The sequence below is a fragment of the Camellia sinensis genome, chromosome 13, assembly GCF_055761805.1.
Source record: "Camellia sinensis isolate YWXY chromosome 13, ASM5576180v1, whole genome shotgun sequence".
Taxonomy (NCBI): Eukaryota; Viridiplantae; Streptophyta; class Magnoliopsida; order Ericales; family Theaceae; genus Camellia; species Camellia sinensis.
The window spans coordinates 21256839-21276020 of record NC_138973.1 but is presented as its reverse complement, the minus strand read 5'-3'; the positions used below and the strand labels follow the sequence as shown (position 1 = coordinate 21276020).

At 34.0% G+C, this 19182-nt stretch overlaps 2 protein-coding genes across 3 annotated transcripts; one reads left to right on the top strand and one right to left on the bottom strand.

The window, feature by feature from the left end:
• Positions 1-1148: 1148 nt before the first annotated feature.
• Positions 1149-8292, bottom strand: LOC114275748 (protein unc-13 homolog). The gene is made up of 5 exons (XM_028217750.2): positions 7680-8292; positions 5351-6220; positions 3203-3658; positions 2524-2713; positions 1149-2426 (listed from the first exon to the last, which is right to left on the bottom strand). Exons 1-5 carry the CDS (start codon positions 8142-8144, stop codon positions 1492-1494), a joined length of 2916 nt encoding a protein of 971 aa, XP_028073551.2. The 5' UTR covers positions 8145-8292; the 3' UTR covers positions 1149-1491.
• A 5317-nt stretch (positions 8293-13609) lies between these two features.
• LOC114275759 (YebC-like protein) lies at positions 13610-18657 on the top strand. 2 transcript variants are annotated; one of them, XM_082901707.1, is made up of 7 exons: positions 13610-13959; positions 14134-14300; positions 15668-15729; positions 15948-16104; positions 16195-16472; positions 17363-17483; positions 18156-18657. In XM_082901707.1, exons 1-7 carry the CDS (start codon positions 13863-13865, stop codon positions 18246-18248), a joined length of 975 nt encoding a protein of 324 aa, XP_082757833.1. In that variant the 5' UTR covers positions 13610-13862; the 3' UTR covers positions 18249-18657. The 2 variants fall into 2 exon arrangements, 1 of the variants encoding a protein (XP_082757833.1); XR_014348485.1 differs by having other exon boundaries at positions 13673-13959; positions 17389-17483.
• The last annotated feature ends 525 nt before the right edge of the window (positions 18658-19182 follow it).

Sequence of the window (19182 nt, the reverse complement as noted above, 5' to 3'; positions counted from 1 at the left end):
CTCCCAACAATATTAACAAATTGAGCAAATACAACTGATGGAGCACACACCCTGTTGATATAATCTATTTAAAAAACATTATTGCACAACATATAATGGTGACGAAGATGCAATTTCAGTCAATTGAGAAAGTCATTAACTCAACACCTGAACAATAAGCTATTTGTAATTTCAGTCATATAATAAGCTAAAGGCATACCTGAACAATACCAGCATTAGACAAATTTACATTCCAAAATTGGCATTTGATGTTCTCTCTCTTCTTCATCGACACAAATCTCAACCAAATTTGATCTTCGAACCTACTGAAAAACCCTAATTGCAGAAATCAATCAGAAGCTGGACTAAGCCGTATTTGTGTAGTACCCACAGCAGATCTACGAAGCAATGCGTTACTCTGTTCTCACCCATGCTGCCAAACGTGCTCCTCCGGTGATGCTCCGACGACGACTCCTACATAGGCTCCTGGTCCTTCGATCACAAACACGGCTTCGGCGTGAAACACTACACTAATGGCGATGTCTATGTTGGTTCATAAAGGTCGAATTTGCAGGACGGTAATGATAGGTATTTTTGAAGGAATGGGAATGAGAACATTAAGGAGTGGAGGAATGGGGTTATTTCGGACAAAAGGGCTAAATTTCTCTGTGATAGATGGAGGGACCTTAGACATCAAAATATAATATTGTCGATGTCTTCTATTACTAAAAATGAGAGAGAGACTTTAGACTAATTTTTCCTTAAAAATAATGTTTAGCTTTAGCTTTTAGCAGCCCCAAAAGAAAACCTTATAAAGTAAATAAACAGAAATAAAAAGGATGTTTAAAGGCACCAACCTACCCTACAAATATTGAGGAATTTTTACCATACACTCTCTTTAAAAGAAATATGTCTTATATATTATTAGTTATACTACTTTCGTCTTTAATTATAAATCATGAAACCTTTGATTATATCTCATGTAATATTTAGTTATAATAATAATAATAATTTTTTTTTTAATAAATCAAAAAGTATGAAATTATACTATTTTTTTTCTTTAGTTATAAGATGTATATGATACACACCTTTTAGTTTTTCTCAAATATCAAATAAGGTGTGACAAAAAATTATAAAAACAAAAATAAAAATAAATATTTAAACGTCAATTAAATGAAAAAAAAAAGGCAACCTATAATACATGATAATAATGAATGCAAGGAACATTATCACACTACATACATACGGAAAAATATGCGCCTGAGAAGGTCAAATAAATAAATGAACATACAAGAATATCATTCACCTGGAATCTACTAATTCTCTCTAATATTAACGACCAAAATGAATAGTAATGAATCAATTTTGAACCTTCTGTGAACTGCAGCCAAGAATTGACAAACCGAGTGAGAGACAGAAACCCGAAAATATGCTATACAAGAACATGCCACCTCCACGAGCAGCAGTGTATTGGCCAAATGAACTAAAATACAGGCAGAACAGGAAGGCGCCTTACAGTTTCTTAGGCAAGTTGTAAGTTTTCTTGAGGAATTTTGAAGCAGCTTCATCGTTTCGGTGACACAGTACGCGAAGGAGCGTGTTTGGTTCAGTTGGGTCCCACTGCCCCGAGGTTGGTGGTAGAGGAAGTTGGGATTTGGCTGACGAGCCATAAGTTTCCAAAGTCAAGCGCCTAAATCGCTCAGTAAGGCTGTCTGTATCAGTTCGGAAAAGGGGAAGGACATCCCTTGCTGTTGTCGAGAACTTGTTAATCAAATCAGCTGGCAGTCCATCCCCATTTGCATAGAATATATCTTTAAGGGACTTAAAATCATCCTCTATTATTTGGGAGTCTTGTCGGGTAAATGCTCGAGATGGGCCTCCCGTAAGCAAAACCAACAAGAATCCTTCAAAGGAAGCTTTCATTATGTCAGCAATAACCCTAGTACGAACTCTTTCGTGCACTGTGTCTGATATGCTCGTCAAATTCTGCTCAAGCTCTAGAAGAAAAGGTTCAATCCTAGAAGATGATGGCTCACCAACATACAGACCATTCCAAAGCACATGACTCAGATCACGAAATATGACTTTGTAACCCACAGCCTCGGAGAGTTGTTGGACCCCTTCTAAACAGGCAGCTGGTGCTAGCTCGAATTTTTTCGCCAATCCATTTGAAAAGTCTTCGGTATGAGCAGATTCAGAGTTCCTCAAATGGGTGATTATTCTCTTCTCTACAACTTCTAACTCTGTACGGATTTGGTGCAAAGTGTTTATACGAACGCATAGCTGTGGTATCCCAAAGGAAGTGTCTCCGTTCATTGTTGCAACCTGAGAATTCCTCTTCTGAGAGTTCTGAGACTTTTCTTTCTTCTTCCATACACCCTGAAATTTTGTTCCTATTGTACATCTGGTTAATGCTGGCATAGTCGGAACAAATGTGTTCCTTGATCCTACATATCAAATCAAATAAATATCGGTTAAATCATGGATGAAGAACTGAAACCTTGAGGCCTATAAAGATCTTTTTGTGAGATTGAAAATATTTACCGCAGCCAGATTTTGCCTTGGCTACGTAATATTGAAGACATCTGTCGAGGCCAGCCATCAAATCAGGAAGCAATGCTGGATGCATTGGGATTGGCAGCTGAAAATATGCATCCAAGGTTTCATCTATCATTCGCAAGACTTCAACAGCTGATGGAGCATATCCTTCTTGATTTGCTTGTGGATTCCAGACCTATAAAATTGCAGAGGCCAAAGGTAGTACTGGAGATTAGCTTTAGCAAACAAACTGCCTTTAGCCAAACAAACCTCTACCAAATGACTTTACCAAGAAAACACTATAACATTCCGTCAAAGTCTGAACTACCTCACCTTCCCAGTGAGTTAAAACCAATTAAGCTTGTCGAGGGGGTAAAAAGGAAAAGAAAAACCATGCATTTAAATTTTTAAAGATGAAAATAAATAATCCTCACTCAAGATGGTTAAGACTTGGTCTAATAATCTTGAGGTTATGAGTTCAAGTCTTGAAACCATCACTTCGTGCATTATGCCAAAGATTAGGTGTGTACTCAATCTTTTCCCTCCCAAACACACATTAATTTGTACTAGTTGGGCGTTGTTTTTTAGGCTTCCTTAACAACTGGGATTTAGAACAAATCCAATTAATTGACAAAAACAAAGGCATTACTGCATAGACAATCCTCCATCAAATGCGTAGACATACCTCTTGTTGGAGATTCCGGTCAACCCACTCCTTCAGTCTGTCCACTCTCACCTTAATCCAAACTTTAACCAGATTGGCTATTGCAGCTTCAGTTTCGAAAGGAGGCATCTCACGAATTATTGCCTTGCCTCCATCATCGCTGTCCACTGAATCTTCAACTGCAATTTGAACAAGATCTTTCTCCAACTTATCTGCAGCTGTCAACACTTGTACAGCATCTGGTGTCAACTCCGTTATACCGGAAATGAATTGCTTCAGCTCATTCCCATAACAAACATGAAGGGTGGCAACAGCCACACCTGCTGCAAATGGATGCCATCTCTTCAGTATGGGACTGAATATGTCCTTCTCATTAATTGACAGCTCACCAACATCCTTTGCAAGGATGGCAAGGACAGGGAGAGGATTTCGCTGGTTTCTTGATGCTCTCCTACTTGAATCTGCCTTCTCCATTCTCTGCAATTCGACAGATCAAACTCTTCTTTACTAAGAACAACAATAATTTAGACTGGAACTTTTTGATTACTCATATGTAATGGGAACTGATAAAATAAAAAAAATAAAAAACAAAAAACAAAAAAGGAACAAAAATAGGACATGCATGCATATTTTTAAAGGCAATGAACTTTTGTCACAGACAATACATACTGTATCAAATCTTGGCAGCATAAAAACTCCAAAACCCCTTTTCTATTACTAATTTATAGGAATTTAATAATTTCTACACAATAGATATGCCTATTCATGTGTGCTTATCTACTCTAATAATTGATATAAGAGGATTTTTTTCCAGAAGTTAGTTAATTAGAAAAACAAATATCAATTATACACCATGGAACAAAGCTGGTTCCTCAAAATACTATTAACCAATAGAAAAAATTAAGTTTTAAAATAACGATTCTAAGTGGGTCAACTGTAGATACAAAACTTTCTCATTGGTCATATAGGTGGTCTACCAATAATCAGTCAAAGATGACAAGCTTGCAGGCTACACAATGCCAATTAGCTGGGCTGGTGCAACGATTTCTCATTCCACCCGAGGCTAAGAAGCACGGACATACTGACACACCAATTTTAAAAAAAAGTACAGGACACGACATGTGGAAGACATATACAAAATATATGCTTTTTTATATTTATTATATGTCATATATGAACATTTTCTCAAAGACAATAAAAAATGCAACATAACACTATTTCTTAAAGTTTAAAGGGGGAGGGATTAATAGGTATAACTATATATTGCTTTTGTTTTATCATTATATCCTCTAAGTAATTTTGTTCAAACTTATAATGTGTTTCATATGTGTAATGTAGGGACATGTGTGTCTCCAAGTGTACGAAGTGTTCACCCACCTTCTTAGAAGTATCCATACTTCTTAGACCTGAGGTATGGGCATAATGGGCAGCACAAGGGACAAAATTGTGAGGTTTACTTGAGCTTTGACTAAGCTGAAGCCTGAAGTATTAGATACAGACAACATAAAATATTTAAAGGACAACTAATTTATTTTAATTCGAAATCTCACGTTCAAGTATTGCAAATCAAACAACCATCTATGCTCTTTTCTTTTAAAGACCAACCTATTTTGCTAGATATTTTGGGTTTGGTTGACCTAGTGGATTTTTGCAAGATTACCAAGGTTAGCAGGAAGGAATGCTGTTCCTTTAGTTCATCTCTTCTCTTTTGCTAATTGAGACTGGAGTCAAGTTAGTTATCTTGTTCATGAAGGTGGATTAAGAAAGGCAAAAAGTCCTTTTTCATACAATATTGAACAGAAAAAATCGTTCATGTTTATGAATATACATTATACTTGAACAGTTTTGTTTATTTTAGACCTTTCTCTATAACACAAGCACTAAACACTTCGTATGCAAAGTGAAAATCTAAATCTATATGAAATAACAAAATTTTAAAAATGCAGACAACTTGGCTGAGTCCAAATTTTGTGGTTTGTTGAATGCAATCCAACATCTTTCATCATATGTCACCCTCCAAGTTCCCATATGATTTCACAGTACACAGCCTGCATTTTCTGGAATACAAGATGCATAACAGGGAAACTGGCTAAAACATCAACATCATATTTTGCCTCTTCTTAACTAGAGAGAAAGAAAGAGAGGCCGCATCAGATAGTATGGACTTGCCTGAGCAAAAGCAGTACGAATAGATGACCTGATATAAGTGTCAATCCTGTTACGAGCCACATCAACTTCACCTTTCCTCCTCCTGCGATATTCATTAGATATGTCTTCGACTAAGATTTTGGCTGCTGATACACCCAGAGATACAATGCTTTGCATTGAATCGATATTTCCACTATCAAAAGTGTCGTGATATGCAAGGAGCCTTTGCTCTGCCCAACCTAACATTGAACTCAATGTAGAACTCAAGATCTTAGAGTATGCGGGATCTTTTGTTGTCTTTGCATCTTTCGCAACTTCTGCTAGCTGACTATCGGCAGCATATAGCAGGTCATTTTCAACTTGGCCAGTTGCTACAAAACTATTAAATAGAACCCACGAAAAGCAAATGTTATGAAGCATTTGATTAATTCCAAGGATTCCCCAAGATTTCTTTATGAGTTCCATAAGCTCATCGACTTCCTCTACAATAGAAGTTTGATCATTAGCATCAAAGCAAGCCTCTAAAAGAATTTCATAGAGTCGGAGATTCAATGGGGACCCATCTGCCCAATGGCATGATTCTGCGAGAGATCCATCAGTTGATCTGGAAGAAAGAGACATTACAGCACTACGAAGGACTTGCATAGACTCACTGTTCCTCCCAGTTTCAATTGGTCTATCTAAGGCTCCATGAATGATTTGCCGAAGCCGTTGTGAAGCAGTATTGGACTTGTCTAGTGGTAGATGAGGATGTAACAGGAGTCCAGCCTCAAGAAGTCTCAGGTTTCTCTTCTGCCATGCTTCATATTCTACTTGATTAGTAAAATCTGACAATTTGTACTGCTGCAGTAGCTCTAGTGGAAGAACCATTGATTCGACTCGCTTTCCAACCTATAGAAGCAATAATGATAATAATAAAGCTCAAGATACACTACTCTACACCACATAATCCTGTGGAGAGCAAGATTCGTTAAAAAATTAATTAAATATGAAATTTTCCCTAAGCTGCTATTTCAATTCCAGAAATATGCAATTCAAGCCATGAAATATCAGAAATTTGATCCACTTTTGCCTGGCAGGTAAGAGAGAGATTGGCCAGTCTACTCATAATGAGAAAGAGCCCAAATTTTGAAATTTTCACAAACCAACAATACAGAAAGGGCATGTTTGATTAGTAGGATTATAGCATAGAATTGAGATTGTTAGTCCATGGACTCACAATTCCATGTTTGATTGCAAATTTTATTAACTGGATTATATGTAGGGCCGACATTTAATCGGACCAAATTGACAAACTTTTAATATTGAGAGAGGCTAGGAATCATAATTTCAAGTATGAAAGAAGACAAACAAAATTAATAGATAATAAATGGTTATCTCACTAATTTAGTTAGATAACTAATCCTACACTAATTCATGGAATTATTAATCCTTTTACTACAATTAATTCTGTTAATCAAACAAGGCCAAAGAGTTAAAAGAACGTGTTTATTCCAAGGGAGACATGTTTTAGTTCAGCAATATATTCCCATTATGTTAGCAAACTGGAAACAAACAAAATTATTGTTGAATCAATATAATATGAACCATTAGTACCGAATTGATTAGATAGATTAAAAAGCAGCCAAATACAAATCCAGACACAATTTGAGTTGAATTAGTAGAAGAACTCAGTAAAATTCAACCTTACACATAAGAAAAAAATCCAAAAAATTCAGTTAAGAAAAGCTGCAACTCATCCCATTTTTGATTATTCATGCCTAAGGGATGATAGAGTAAATCTTAGATACCTGCAACCACCCATAAGCCACAAGGTATCGTGATGGTAAGACAAAGTGTTGCCAATGGTACAACAAACTCAAGACTTCCGAATTCATGGTTTCGTCCGAAGCCCCTCCTTAAACAATTGGGGCCACCTTGGCAGGTTAATAATTTTAAAATCCACTAAATATATAGAAAAAAAAAATTAAAATTTTAGGCCTTCTTAAGCAGTTTAGCTTGAAAATCTCAAATGAAGATGCATTACCAACATATTGTTGAATTCATACACAGAAAATTTACAACTACTCCATTTAAAGAAGAAAAAAAAAGCCATTAAACAATGCAATTTTTTTTTAACCAATACACGAACTTAAAATACCGAAAATTTTAAAAAAAAATTATGAAAACTACAGACAAAGAGTAGCAACATTAACCATGATCTGGATCACAACATAATAATCAACACCATTTCTTGTCAAATTCACGTAAAACCAATAAAAAAAAACGAAGGGGAAAAAAAAAAAACTACAATTCGTCAATTTAGCAGCTAAAAAAGCAGATCACTAAACCTATACTCATGAATATGTACCTGGCCAGCAGCAATTCTTAGCAGAGCTCTCCGAATTCTAGAGTCCGTAGTCTCGGAAACCCTCATCTGAACCCTCATTAGCTCTCCCACAGTCACTGGCTTCTTCGTCTTTCCGCCCGAAGACGGACTTCCCTCGCTCCTCTTCGAACTAGATTGGATTCCCAGCGCCTTCTTCATCTTGCTAGCCGCAGTGGAAGTGACATATCTCTGCATCGACGGCGAGCTTGGCGAAGGGGACAGAGATCGGTCGGAGTTGGAGGAATTGCTGGAAATGTAAGTGAGGGACTTGCCGGAGGAGGTCCGGCAAGCTGCAACGAAGATCTCGTAGGCGGTGTCGCGGATGTCGGCGGCGGAGAGAGTCGGCGTGAGGTCTCCGAATGGGGACGGGAGGGAGGCTGCGGCGGCGGTGGTCATGGTCTCTCTCTTGGATTGGCCGAGTGACCTGTCCCGGAACAGAGAAGCCATTGCTGAGAGAGAAAGTAGAGACAATCGGGGAGAGAGAGAGAGGATGTTTGTATTTTTTTTGGGTTTTGATTTTGAAAGCAAAATTTTAATTGTAGAGAATTTTTTATTTGTTGGATGATGAAGAAGGAAGTAAGTTGTGAAATTTTTTATCATACATCTTAAGTCTTTTAAAATATATAATTAATATAAAAAAAATTTATCCATAAGTCCTAATTTTTGAAACGTTGAACCATTTAGTCCTAAAAGTTTTATTATGTTCCATTTAGTTCTATTTTTACATCAACATGATGTGAATGATATAAATGATCTGATATTTCATTCTATAATTTCAAAATTTATTGAAATCTGATGAACATTAGATATTTTTCATCCTATATTTTCAAACATTATTGAAATTTGATGAACATTAGATGTTTGAAATCCAATATTTGTAACATGACTCTGATGTTATTAACATTGTATCTGATGTTATTAACATTGTAATGGGACCTTTCAGTCTATAAGAAAACTTTTAGGACTAAACAGTGCATAAGTTATTAATTTGGGATTTATTAGTGCATCCCCCTTAATATAAACTTCAAATTTTAAATAGATAAATTATGTTTTTTCACATTGTGAGTATTATTTTTGAATAATTTTAATTTATGTATTTTCGTGATTCTCTTATCATTGTCATTCAAAATTTAAATAAAATGTATTCATATAGAAAATTATTAAAAACATATATATATTACTTTTAATTTTATGTTTCAATTTTTATTTAATTTTTTTGTTTTCAATGCGGTGAAGAAAGAATTACATTGAAATACGAGTTAAAGTATAATTAAAAGGTGATTGATCAAAATAAAATTTGCATAAAAATTAAATGGTGAAAAATATATTTTACCTAATAAATTTTGTAAAACTGGCATATAACTCCATAAAATATAATTTTTGAGTGTGAAATGCAGAAAAACTAAAGAGAAAGGTGTGAGAATACTTTTATTGTTGGTGTTGGCTATTTCTACCAAATTTTATTCAACTTTGAAGGGGTCTAGAACTTCTTTGAAAGTTTTGAAAGTTTTGTTAATATCATGAACTTCTTAGAAAGTCTACATGAAATAATTGCATATTAATATTGAATGATTGAGACTCTTTTATGATATCAAAATATAGGGTAGTTATTGGCTAGTTTCGAAAATTTATTTGACATTATTCACATGATTCTCTTAAATAATCAAATATAAATATAGTAGAAGAATTTAGACATTCAAAGACAACAAAATAATTCACTTTGTGCATTTTGTTTTCCACATTATTAGAAGTATCATGTAGACAATATTTCATGTAAAATGTTAAGTACCCGAAAAATGAGTCGAGAAAATTATTCAAAATTGAAAATAATGATTGAGATTCAATTAATGCTGTGAGCTTCAGACTAAAATTCTGAACCAAAAAATAATATTTTTAAATAAAATTTTTGGATATAATATTAATCATAGCACATAATATTCTTGAAACTATATAATATTTTTTTTTCAAAAAATATGACTAATTAATCTATTTCCCCTATTTTTAAAGCTTAGTTGATAAGTTTCACAACAAAGATCAGTATGGGGGCAGTTGTTAGAAAGAAACCAATGGTGGGAAACAAAGCTGGAACAGGAAAGAGATAGGTTGGAATGTGACCTGTTGATCATTTGATGGTTGGACCAGTTATACATACGTAATAGTATAGACGAGAGAGAGGAGAGAGAAATTCTAATCTGGTAGTATGAAGACAAGAAAATAATTAAAAATATAATGAGTGACGGTGGCAGAAAATGTTGGCAGGTTCATTATAACTGGTAGGTCATTTGGTTTATTCCCGAACAAAATATTATTGTAGAAGTACTTGGAGTGCTGATCACCATGGTCATGGACACCATAAGCTTACCATACACTCAAACTTGATTGGCTATAATTTGGACATGTCAAAAAAAATTGTTTGACAAAATTTAGGTTTTTAGTTTATTTTGAACTTTTAAGTTGAAAAAACCAAATAAAGGACTTAACTTTTTAAAATATAATTGTTTAAATATGAAAAATTAGAATTTAATCTAAATAAGTTGTATGGATTTTGTATGGATATGTTTTTAGGAGAAGTTATTAGTTAGTTTTGGAGTACCATCAGGTGATGTTTCAATGATGTTGTGATTGGTGGAGGGATGAGATGCACGAGTTTATTTTTGGTGATTGAGATATATGAGGGAAACATAATGGATTGTGATTGGTGCAAGGCATGATCACATAGTGTCCCAAAACTAACCAATAAATTTTCTGTCTTTAGGGATTTGTACTTTTGTCTAATTATTTTTTATAATTTTATATGATAATACTCTTACAATGAAAAGTTGGCCCAATAATTTGGACGACTGATTTTTCTTTGTTTAATATTGGAAAAGTGTACCAAATATAAGAAGACAAAATGCCATCTTGTCACCTAATGTGGTGTTTTAAAATTTTTAAAATCTAATTAAAAGAAAATAATTTCTTGTTTTCACTTTTTAAAAAATATTTTTCAAAAAATTATATTTTCTTATTTTTCGTGATTTTTTGTTTTTACTGAATTTTTTTAATATTTTAAGCAATTTTTTTACTTTTTAGTCACATCTAACATAAATACATCTAAAAAATAAAAAAATCTTTTAAAAATTCACTAAATACCAAAAATATAAGAATTCAATACATTTTTTGTATTTTTATGTATTTATTAATTTTTTAAAATATTTTTTCATAATTTTTTTATTTTTTAGATACATCTAAGTAAGGTGCATTTAAAAAAGTAAAAAAAATGTTTAAAATTTTAAAAATATTTACTAAAAACAAAAAATCACAAAAATTAAAAAAGTTAATTTTCAAAAAATTTAATTTAAAAAACTCAAACCAAACACACTTAATGTTTTTCTTTCTTTATTTTTCTTTTTGATTTGACGATAATGTGCTAATTCTAGACATCATTTTAAGAAACTTTTAACCCCAGCCCCTTGTTAAAAGTTTGTACTTCTTCGATTATAAATTGTGAGATTTATATCTGCACATATTTTATGAGAAAAATTTAATAAATCAATATGTAGACCTTATATTTTTTTATCATTTTCACCCGATAATAGACAGAAAATTTTGCAACCAATAATCAAATGGGGAACTTCGATATCATTTTACGAACTTAAGATGGTGCTTAGAATTTATGAGAAATTGATGTGGTAAGTGTAATTTATCTTTTTTTAATTATTATTTTTTGTTTTAAAAAATTAAATTGTTCATTTTTTTAATTTTAGAAAATACAAGATAAATTAAAAATGAAAAACAAATTGATGAAGATCAAATTTGTATGATCCTAAGCTAATCTAATGAACTTGTAACGGAAGAGGTGAATCTCCGATGACATAAAAAAAAACCCCTTTGATAAATAAATTAGTTCCTTTATAATAGGATAAAATGTAGAGAGACATAGAAAAATGAGAAATTTATAGTTTAGAGTATGGCCTTCTTTGTTCTTGTTTTGTCTTGGCTTTTTTTTATAGAGTTTCTAATATGTGTCACTTAGCCGCGATAGATCCCATGTGGTGTATGGCACGTATTTGACCTAGTTGAACTCGAATGTATTTCTAACCTAATTTATTTATATATATTAGAGATGTACAACATCATAAGTAAATTTTGATTTTTGAGTGATTGAGAGAATCAGTAGTCGTTGGGTGTTACTATGATCATTTGGGTGCTTGGGCAATGGTTAGGTATGGTAAGAGTTCTATAGTGGTTTGAGTAGTGACAGTAGAGATAAAATATAGAATGAAAAAATTGTTGTGAAAAAGTAAAGGAAGAGAAAAAATAAAATAAGAACGGGATGGTAGTTGGTAATGAAAAGAAAAATGAAGAACAATAAAAACCGATTGGGTGGGGTGAAAACAACCAGCGATAGATGAATCGTTTGAGGGCATTAAAGTAATTTTAAATTTTCGTTTATTCAGAGGGAAATACTAGTAAGGGTGATTATTATAATTCTAATAATAACCTCTCAAAGTGTATTTATGCCTCGTTTAACAATATTATTTTTTAGTTTAAAAGTCAAAAAATTACTAAAAAAAATTAAAAAACCAACAATCTATATTAAAAAGTCAAAAATTTTATTTTCTCTCTACTTTTTGTACATCTTTTCATAAAAAATTAAAAAATATCCAAAATATACTAATTTTTTTTACATCATATTTTAATTAAAAATTTAAAAAAATTACTAAAAAAATTTGTTCCCAAACGAGACATTAAATATTAATCATAAATTTTAAGAATGTGAATGTAATTTACAAAACAAATGGACAATTTGAAAAACTAACTAAAAACTAACTTTTAACTTCTAACTAATTTTAATTCATATCACTTTTTATATTTTTTGCAAAAAAAATAAAATTACCTTTTAACAAACTTTCCAAGTGGTTTTTTGAGAAATTAGTAAAAAGTTGATTTTTTAACTTTTTTAATTTATTTTGTCTTTTTATGAGTGAAAAATATAATAAGTGATGTGACTCAAAATAAGTAAAAAAAGAAAGAGTACTACTATTAACACCTATCTTTTTCTTTGAACCCTCCATCTTTTTTATTTTTTTTAATTCCAATTTTGTCCAAACATAAAGTTACATTTTTACCCTCGTCCCTAACATTCTAACCTTAATTTCCCAAGTCCTAACATTAACCCTAACCCTAACTTTCCAAATCCTACCCCACCAACCTTGTCGCCACCATCTTTATTGGTGACCACCACTGCCACTGCCGCCAATGACCTCTCTTTCCATCTCTGGCGATTTTGCTACCATTGTGCATCTCTCTCATCCTCCTTATTCTTCTTCTTCGCCCATGTTCATCAAACCCATACCAATATAAAAACCTTTCATCTTCTCTAGCAAATCCTAACCAATCGTCATCGTCCTTAATGAGAGAAAGTCTAGAGAGAGAAAACAGAGAGACCGATCTCATCGAAGATTTGCATCGCTACTAAGTTCAAAAGTACCGGTGATGATTTCAGTGTTGCTGAGCGACAAAGGGACGAACTACTACTACTTTGATGCCGACAATGGCGTCCAGTCACGGAGGTGGTGGTGGTAGGAGTGGAAGAGGCGGAGGGATTGTTGTCTACGGAGGTGAAACTGGAGATGGCTTGTTCGAGGTCCCAACCATGGACGGAGAGGATTTCAGTGCACAAATCAGGGTCTTCAAGGCCTGTGATTGCTTGAAAATAAGTTAACTTGTCTGCTACATCAACCATATCTCTGTATATATATATGTGTGGGTGTATATGTTTGAATTGAATGAAATTATAGAATTGGATGGAATTAGGGTTTGAGCTGAGAGGTTGCTTCGAAGATGATGATAATGGGGAGTCAAAAAGATGAGGGGTATAGTTGGTATTAAGGTGCGGGTTTAAAGAAAAAAATGGGCGGATTTATTTTGGTGGGCAGGGGTTTAAAGAAATGGAGGACCAAAATAAAGATGTTGGTGCAAAAAAAAAAAAAAAAAAAAAAAATTACTTTTTTTTCTTCCCTTCCCAAAACACCCCAAATCACTCAAAAGACTGCGTAGCGTTTTACAAATCGCACGTGTCTGGGGAACCATGTAGGCTGTAGTGTACTACCAATCTGTCAATTTTTTTAAGGAGCAGAGAGAGAGAGAGACCCAAAAAGAAGAACCAAATTGAATTGAAATATGGGTTCATCTTCCTCCATTAGAGCTTTCAGAGCATTTCCCTACAGATTCTCCAATGGGTTCTCCTTCAAACACCCCAACTCCATTCCTCTTCATTGTAAAATTCTGTCTCTACTCTACACCAGCGCGCGCACACACATTTATGCATCTACTTTTTATCATTCTGTTTCTTTAAGATGATGATTTCCTTCTCCATTTGTTCATTGTTCAATCACCAAAAAAAAAAAAAAAAAAACGAGTTGAAATGTGATTATGGAACTTATGGGTGCAGGTAAGGGTTTGCTAATTAAGAACATATCATCTTCATCATCATTGTATTCATCTTCTTCATCATGGGTCCATTCATTTGAACTCCATTCTCTCAAATCAGTAAGAAAGATTTCGACTTTCTCTCCTCTCTGTATGGGCAGGCGTTCCTGCAAGATTGCTGGCAGAAAGGTATATATATATCTCTCTCTCTCTATATATATATATATATATATATATTTGTGTAAGATGACACAAAAGGTGATTTTTTGGGTCAAGAAATTTGTTTGTGAAGAACTATCTGCATATACAATGTGGGGTTCTTGGTTACATAGATTTTATTTGAATGTAGAATCAGAGATTCTTGAAACAAAGAGTGGTTGTTGTAATGATGTTCATTTGTTGACTAGTTTTGGTAATGGGAGAGTTGTATAAAGCTACCGGCTTGCTGGTATTTTTGTGGAAGATGTAGGATTGGTACTTCAATTGTGAACCCTACGTGTTTGATGAAATGCCTGAGAGAAATTCTGGTGGTTATTGTAGATAGAATGGCCTTGGTTTGTTGTCTTTACCATTGGCTTTATTGTTATGAAGATGGAGTGATCATGTGTGGAATATTTTAAGCATGTAATTAGGTCTCGTTTGTCATTATATATTTTAGTTAAAAAGTCAAAAAGTCACTATAAGTTGTTACATCACTCTCTCTACTTTTTTACACATCTTTTCGTAAAAAGCTAAAAAATTATTAAAATAGCCCGTTCCCAAACGAGGCCTAATAATTGGGGCATTGCTTTATAAATCAGCAATGGTGAAACTGCGTTGCGTAATGTTCTACAAATTGGTTATTTCAGTATGCTTTTCCAATTTTGTAATATAAAAAACAAAACATAGATTATTGTAAATGACATATTTTGAATTAGGCCTTGTTTGGGAAGTGGCTATTTTAGAGGCTTTTTGGCTTTTTAGCTATTTTAGTAGGCTATTTTAGTTTTTATGTTTGGGAAGATGAGATAGATTTTTATTTGAGTTGGTGTATTGAAAAATGTGTTGAAATGATGTTTGTAATTAAAATGACAATTTTATCCCTATTTTCACAATTTTCAAAATAAACCAATAGGGGCAAAAGTGTAATTCTACTACCTGTCACTGTGACAGCCTACCACTGTCACAGTGACAGCCACAGCCGGCCACATTTTTCTTTTCTTTTTTTTTTTTTTTTTTTTTTGAAAACCTTTTGATTAGAGGCTTTTAGGCTATTTTTATTTTTGAGGCTACATTAGCCTAAACCATCTCTTCCCAAACACCCTATCAATGGGGATGCCTTGAGTTATGATGACCATTCTTCTCTGAGAAAAAGACTGAAAATAATATTGTATGAATGTTAAATATTATATTGGCTTGGTTGGAAATTACTGTATGTCTTTTTCTTTCTTTTGTGGTTAGAGTAATTTTGATCCAATTTTTCATATGGTGTAAGAGTTAAGGCAGAGAGATCAGAAGAATTTCTTGTCATCTTCTACTTTTAAGTTTTCATTTTTTATAGCATGTCTTAAATGCAGGGTGCTCAGGATGCAAAGAAGGCAAAGCTGTATGCAAAAATTGGGAAAGAAGTTGTATCAGCGTAAGTTGTTATTAACCCCCCTCATTTCTTGTTAGAGCTGAAACTATATACTTACCCTGACATCAAAGTACTTGAGAACAAGTCCTGTTCTGAAGTACTTTTGCATCTGAACTTTTTTTTTTGAATGTTGTCTGTTAGTGCCAAATGTTTTTAACCAGTATCCTGTGACTGCATATCTGATCACTGATGTTGAGGAATTCACTTTTTCAATAATGCAGTGTCAAGAAAGGTGGTCCCAGTCCAGTATCAAATACGGCTCTTGCAGCTGTACTTGAGAAAGCTAAGGAGCTAGACGTGCCCAAGGAAATCTTACAGCGCAACATAAAAAGAGCTTCTGAGAAGGGTCAGGAAGCTTACATTGAGAAATTCTACGAGGTAGTGTCATTCTCATCAATCACATCCAATTTGACACCGTGAACTGGTGGAAATCATTTTAGATCTTATAACAAGCACTTGTATATTCAGGTCTATGGTTTTGGTGGAGTGGGTATAATAGTTGAGGTCTTAACGGATAAAATAAACAGATCGGTGGCAGCTGTTAGAGAGGTGGTAAAGGACTGTGGTGGGAAAATGGCAGATCCAGGATCCATTATATTTAAGTTCAGCCGTGCTCGGGTTGTAAATATAAAAGTCACGGATGCCGACAGAGACCAGCTCCTTGCCATTGCTTTAGATGTTGGTGCTGATGATGTCATCGAACCTCCAATATATGAGGATGACACCGAAGAAGATAGGTCTGAAAGGTACCAGCCAACTACTCCTTTGTGCAGATTATATTTCACTTAGCTGTTTTCATTGCTTATTTATTGTTATATGCTAGTAGTTGTCATTGTGAAATTCTGTTACATTCCCTGTTGGTGTGAAATTCTCTTACATTCACTGTTTTCATTGCTCATTATTGTTATATGCCAGTAGTTCTCATTGTAAAATTCTGTTACATTCCCTGTTGGTGTTTTTCTCCTTGGTTTGTCATTTGTGGGTGAATCATACATAAGCTTATGGGATGGCTTGTCACAGGTGTTACTTATGGTCCAAAGAGTAATATCCTTGACTAGGATGCATAATTGAGGAAGAGTAGGTAGCAAAATTGCATGGATGGGTATGGGTGTCAGGTGGGGATCTAAGTGTCCGATCCATCTAATTCCCATGTCCTAGGACACGGGACATAAAAAAACATTCATATTTCTTAATATACTTCTTTTAGTTTGGTAAAATGTTGTTCACAGGTGCCATAGAGCATTTTATGCATAGTTTTGTAGTTATCTCGAATTACTAAATATACTTGCTATGTAAATGTCCAACAACACATGTCGGACACATACAGTGTTGAATATGCAACATGCATACTTACACATTTGGAAGAGCCTATGTAATATAGGTAGGTAGTCAAGTACTAATGAATTGCTGCAAAACTATATAAAAATATGCAGAATGCTGTCCCCAAGGTGAGGCTTAAATTAAAACAACTTGAAGCTTCTAAGCTTCAAAGAATTATTCTCGATGTTGTCAGGTGAAAACCTCTTGAAATTTGATGACAATAATATGATTTACATAATTTCTTAGTTTTCTTGTAATAAATCTTCTCTTACAGAAAAAAAATTATAATAATTGGTTTAGTTGGTTTTGTTGGTAGATATTATAAAATTGTGAGTTCAACAGAGAACTACGCAGCAATATTATCAAAGCTACGCGATAAAGGAATAACTTTTGAACCTGATAATGGATTTGAGCTACTTCCGATAACCCCTATCGAGGTATGTTGCTAGCACAAACTGGATGCCCATGGCACTTCTCTTTCACCACAAATGGATTTGCTTAACTTAATAGTTCAAATTCTTGAAATTTTGTCATAAGCTTCTAATATCAGAATTATTTGCATCATGAATTTAGTTGTTATATTAACAGTTGAACTCATTGTCTTATTACTCATTGACGTAATATGGACACTAAATTTACCTTATGCTTGTACAAAATTACTGAAGTTAGTTACCTAACTGTAGGTCCAACGTTGTCCCAGCTATGAGCAGTGAACTTCAAATTATATGCTTAGTTACGTCGATATGTTTTTTCATTCTAGAAGTGTTTGTACTTCTTAGATCACTTTAGATTGAGGGGTGGTTTGGAATGATCTAAATAAGTGCACTTTTTGACTTTTTGTGAAATATGAGTTGGGTATGGGTTGGGTTGGGTTTGAAGTGATGTGGTAAAGAGGTGATGCGACTTAAATAAGATGATGTGACTTAAATAGGATATTAACTTTTTGACTTTTTTAGAGTACCCCAAACAAGGCCTAACTATCATAATGTGCTCTACTAGGCAGTAATCTCTGTAAACAAAACCAAAGAAAACGAAAATACAACCAAACATTAGTTTTTTGGACCCATTTTCAGGGAAAAAACTGACATTTTTGCGTTGGTGGGTCTCAGGTGGATGATGAAGCTATGGACTTGAACAAGGAACTTATGTCCAAGTTACTTGAACTTGATGATGTAGATGCTGTGTATACAGACCAGCAGTGAGTAAAGTTAGGTTCCGGTCAACTCAGCATCTAAATTGAGGTTCTGCTGCTGCTGGACTCCTTCGTTGTATCTTTGTTATGCAAATGAAGCAGAGCGCTTGGTTGGGCATCTACCTAATGGCAGCATTGCTTCTCTGCAACGAAGATTAAAGTTCCGGTAAATTCTTTATTGTCTGAGTATCATCTCTTATAAAGAAAGTGGTTTTTGCCTCCTGAGTTTGTCTAATTGATACGACAATAAAAATTGAACTTCTTATCTTTCTTGCCTCCAATTTTAGTGCTTTTTTTTTATTCTAGTAGTATACTCCATGAATCTCAAAATATACTTGATTCTGTATAACTCCAATCAATGGAGAAGATCATTTTATTGGTGCAATTGCAGAAAAGATTCCTCATAACAATTTTTTCTATGATCTTTTTGTCATTTTTTTATGCTTTGAATAATTGTTTTAAATAATTCCTAATTGTGGTTGTAAATTGAGACCCACAAATCGTCATCAATCTTGTTTATGTTTGAGTTGTGCATATTTGCATCTTCCTCCAAGTAGTCTATGTTTATGTAAGTCCATTCCTATTGTATTAAATGGAAACATTTTTTTTTGTTAATAAATAATCAAACTTTACAAGATAGGCATTAAGACCATGCAAGGCATACAAACATACAGCCCGCAAAGGGCCAAGCGAAACTAACTAATCAAATCACTCACAAAGTCTACAAAAACCAAAACATGTGGATCTATCGCACCCGTAATCCAACTATGCAACACCATCAACAATCTACTCTCTAACCATGAGACGGAATGACACTCATCTTGAAAAACACTCCTATTCCGCTCCAACCACACCAACCAAAGCAAACAATGGGAAGCAAAACCCATGCCTTCTGACGCCTCTTCCCCACCTTAGCCCTACCCCAACTCTATAACACACCCAGC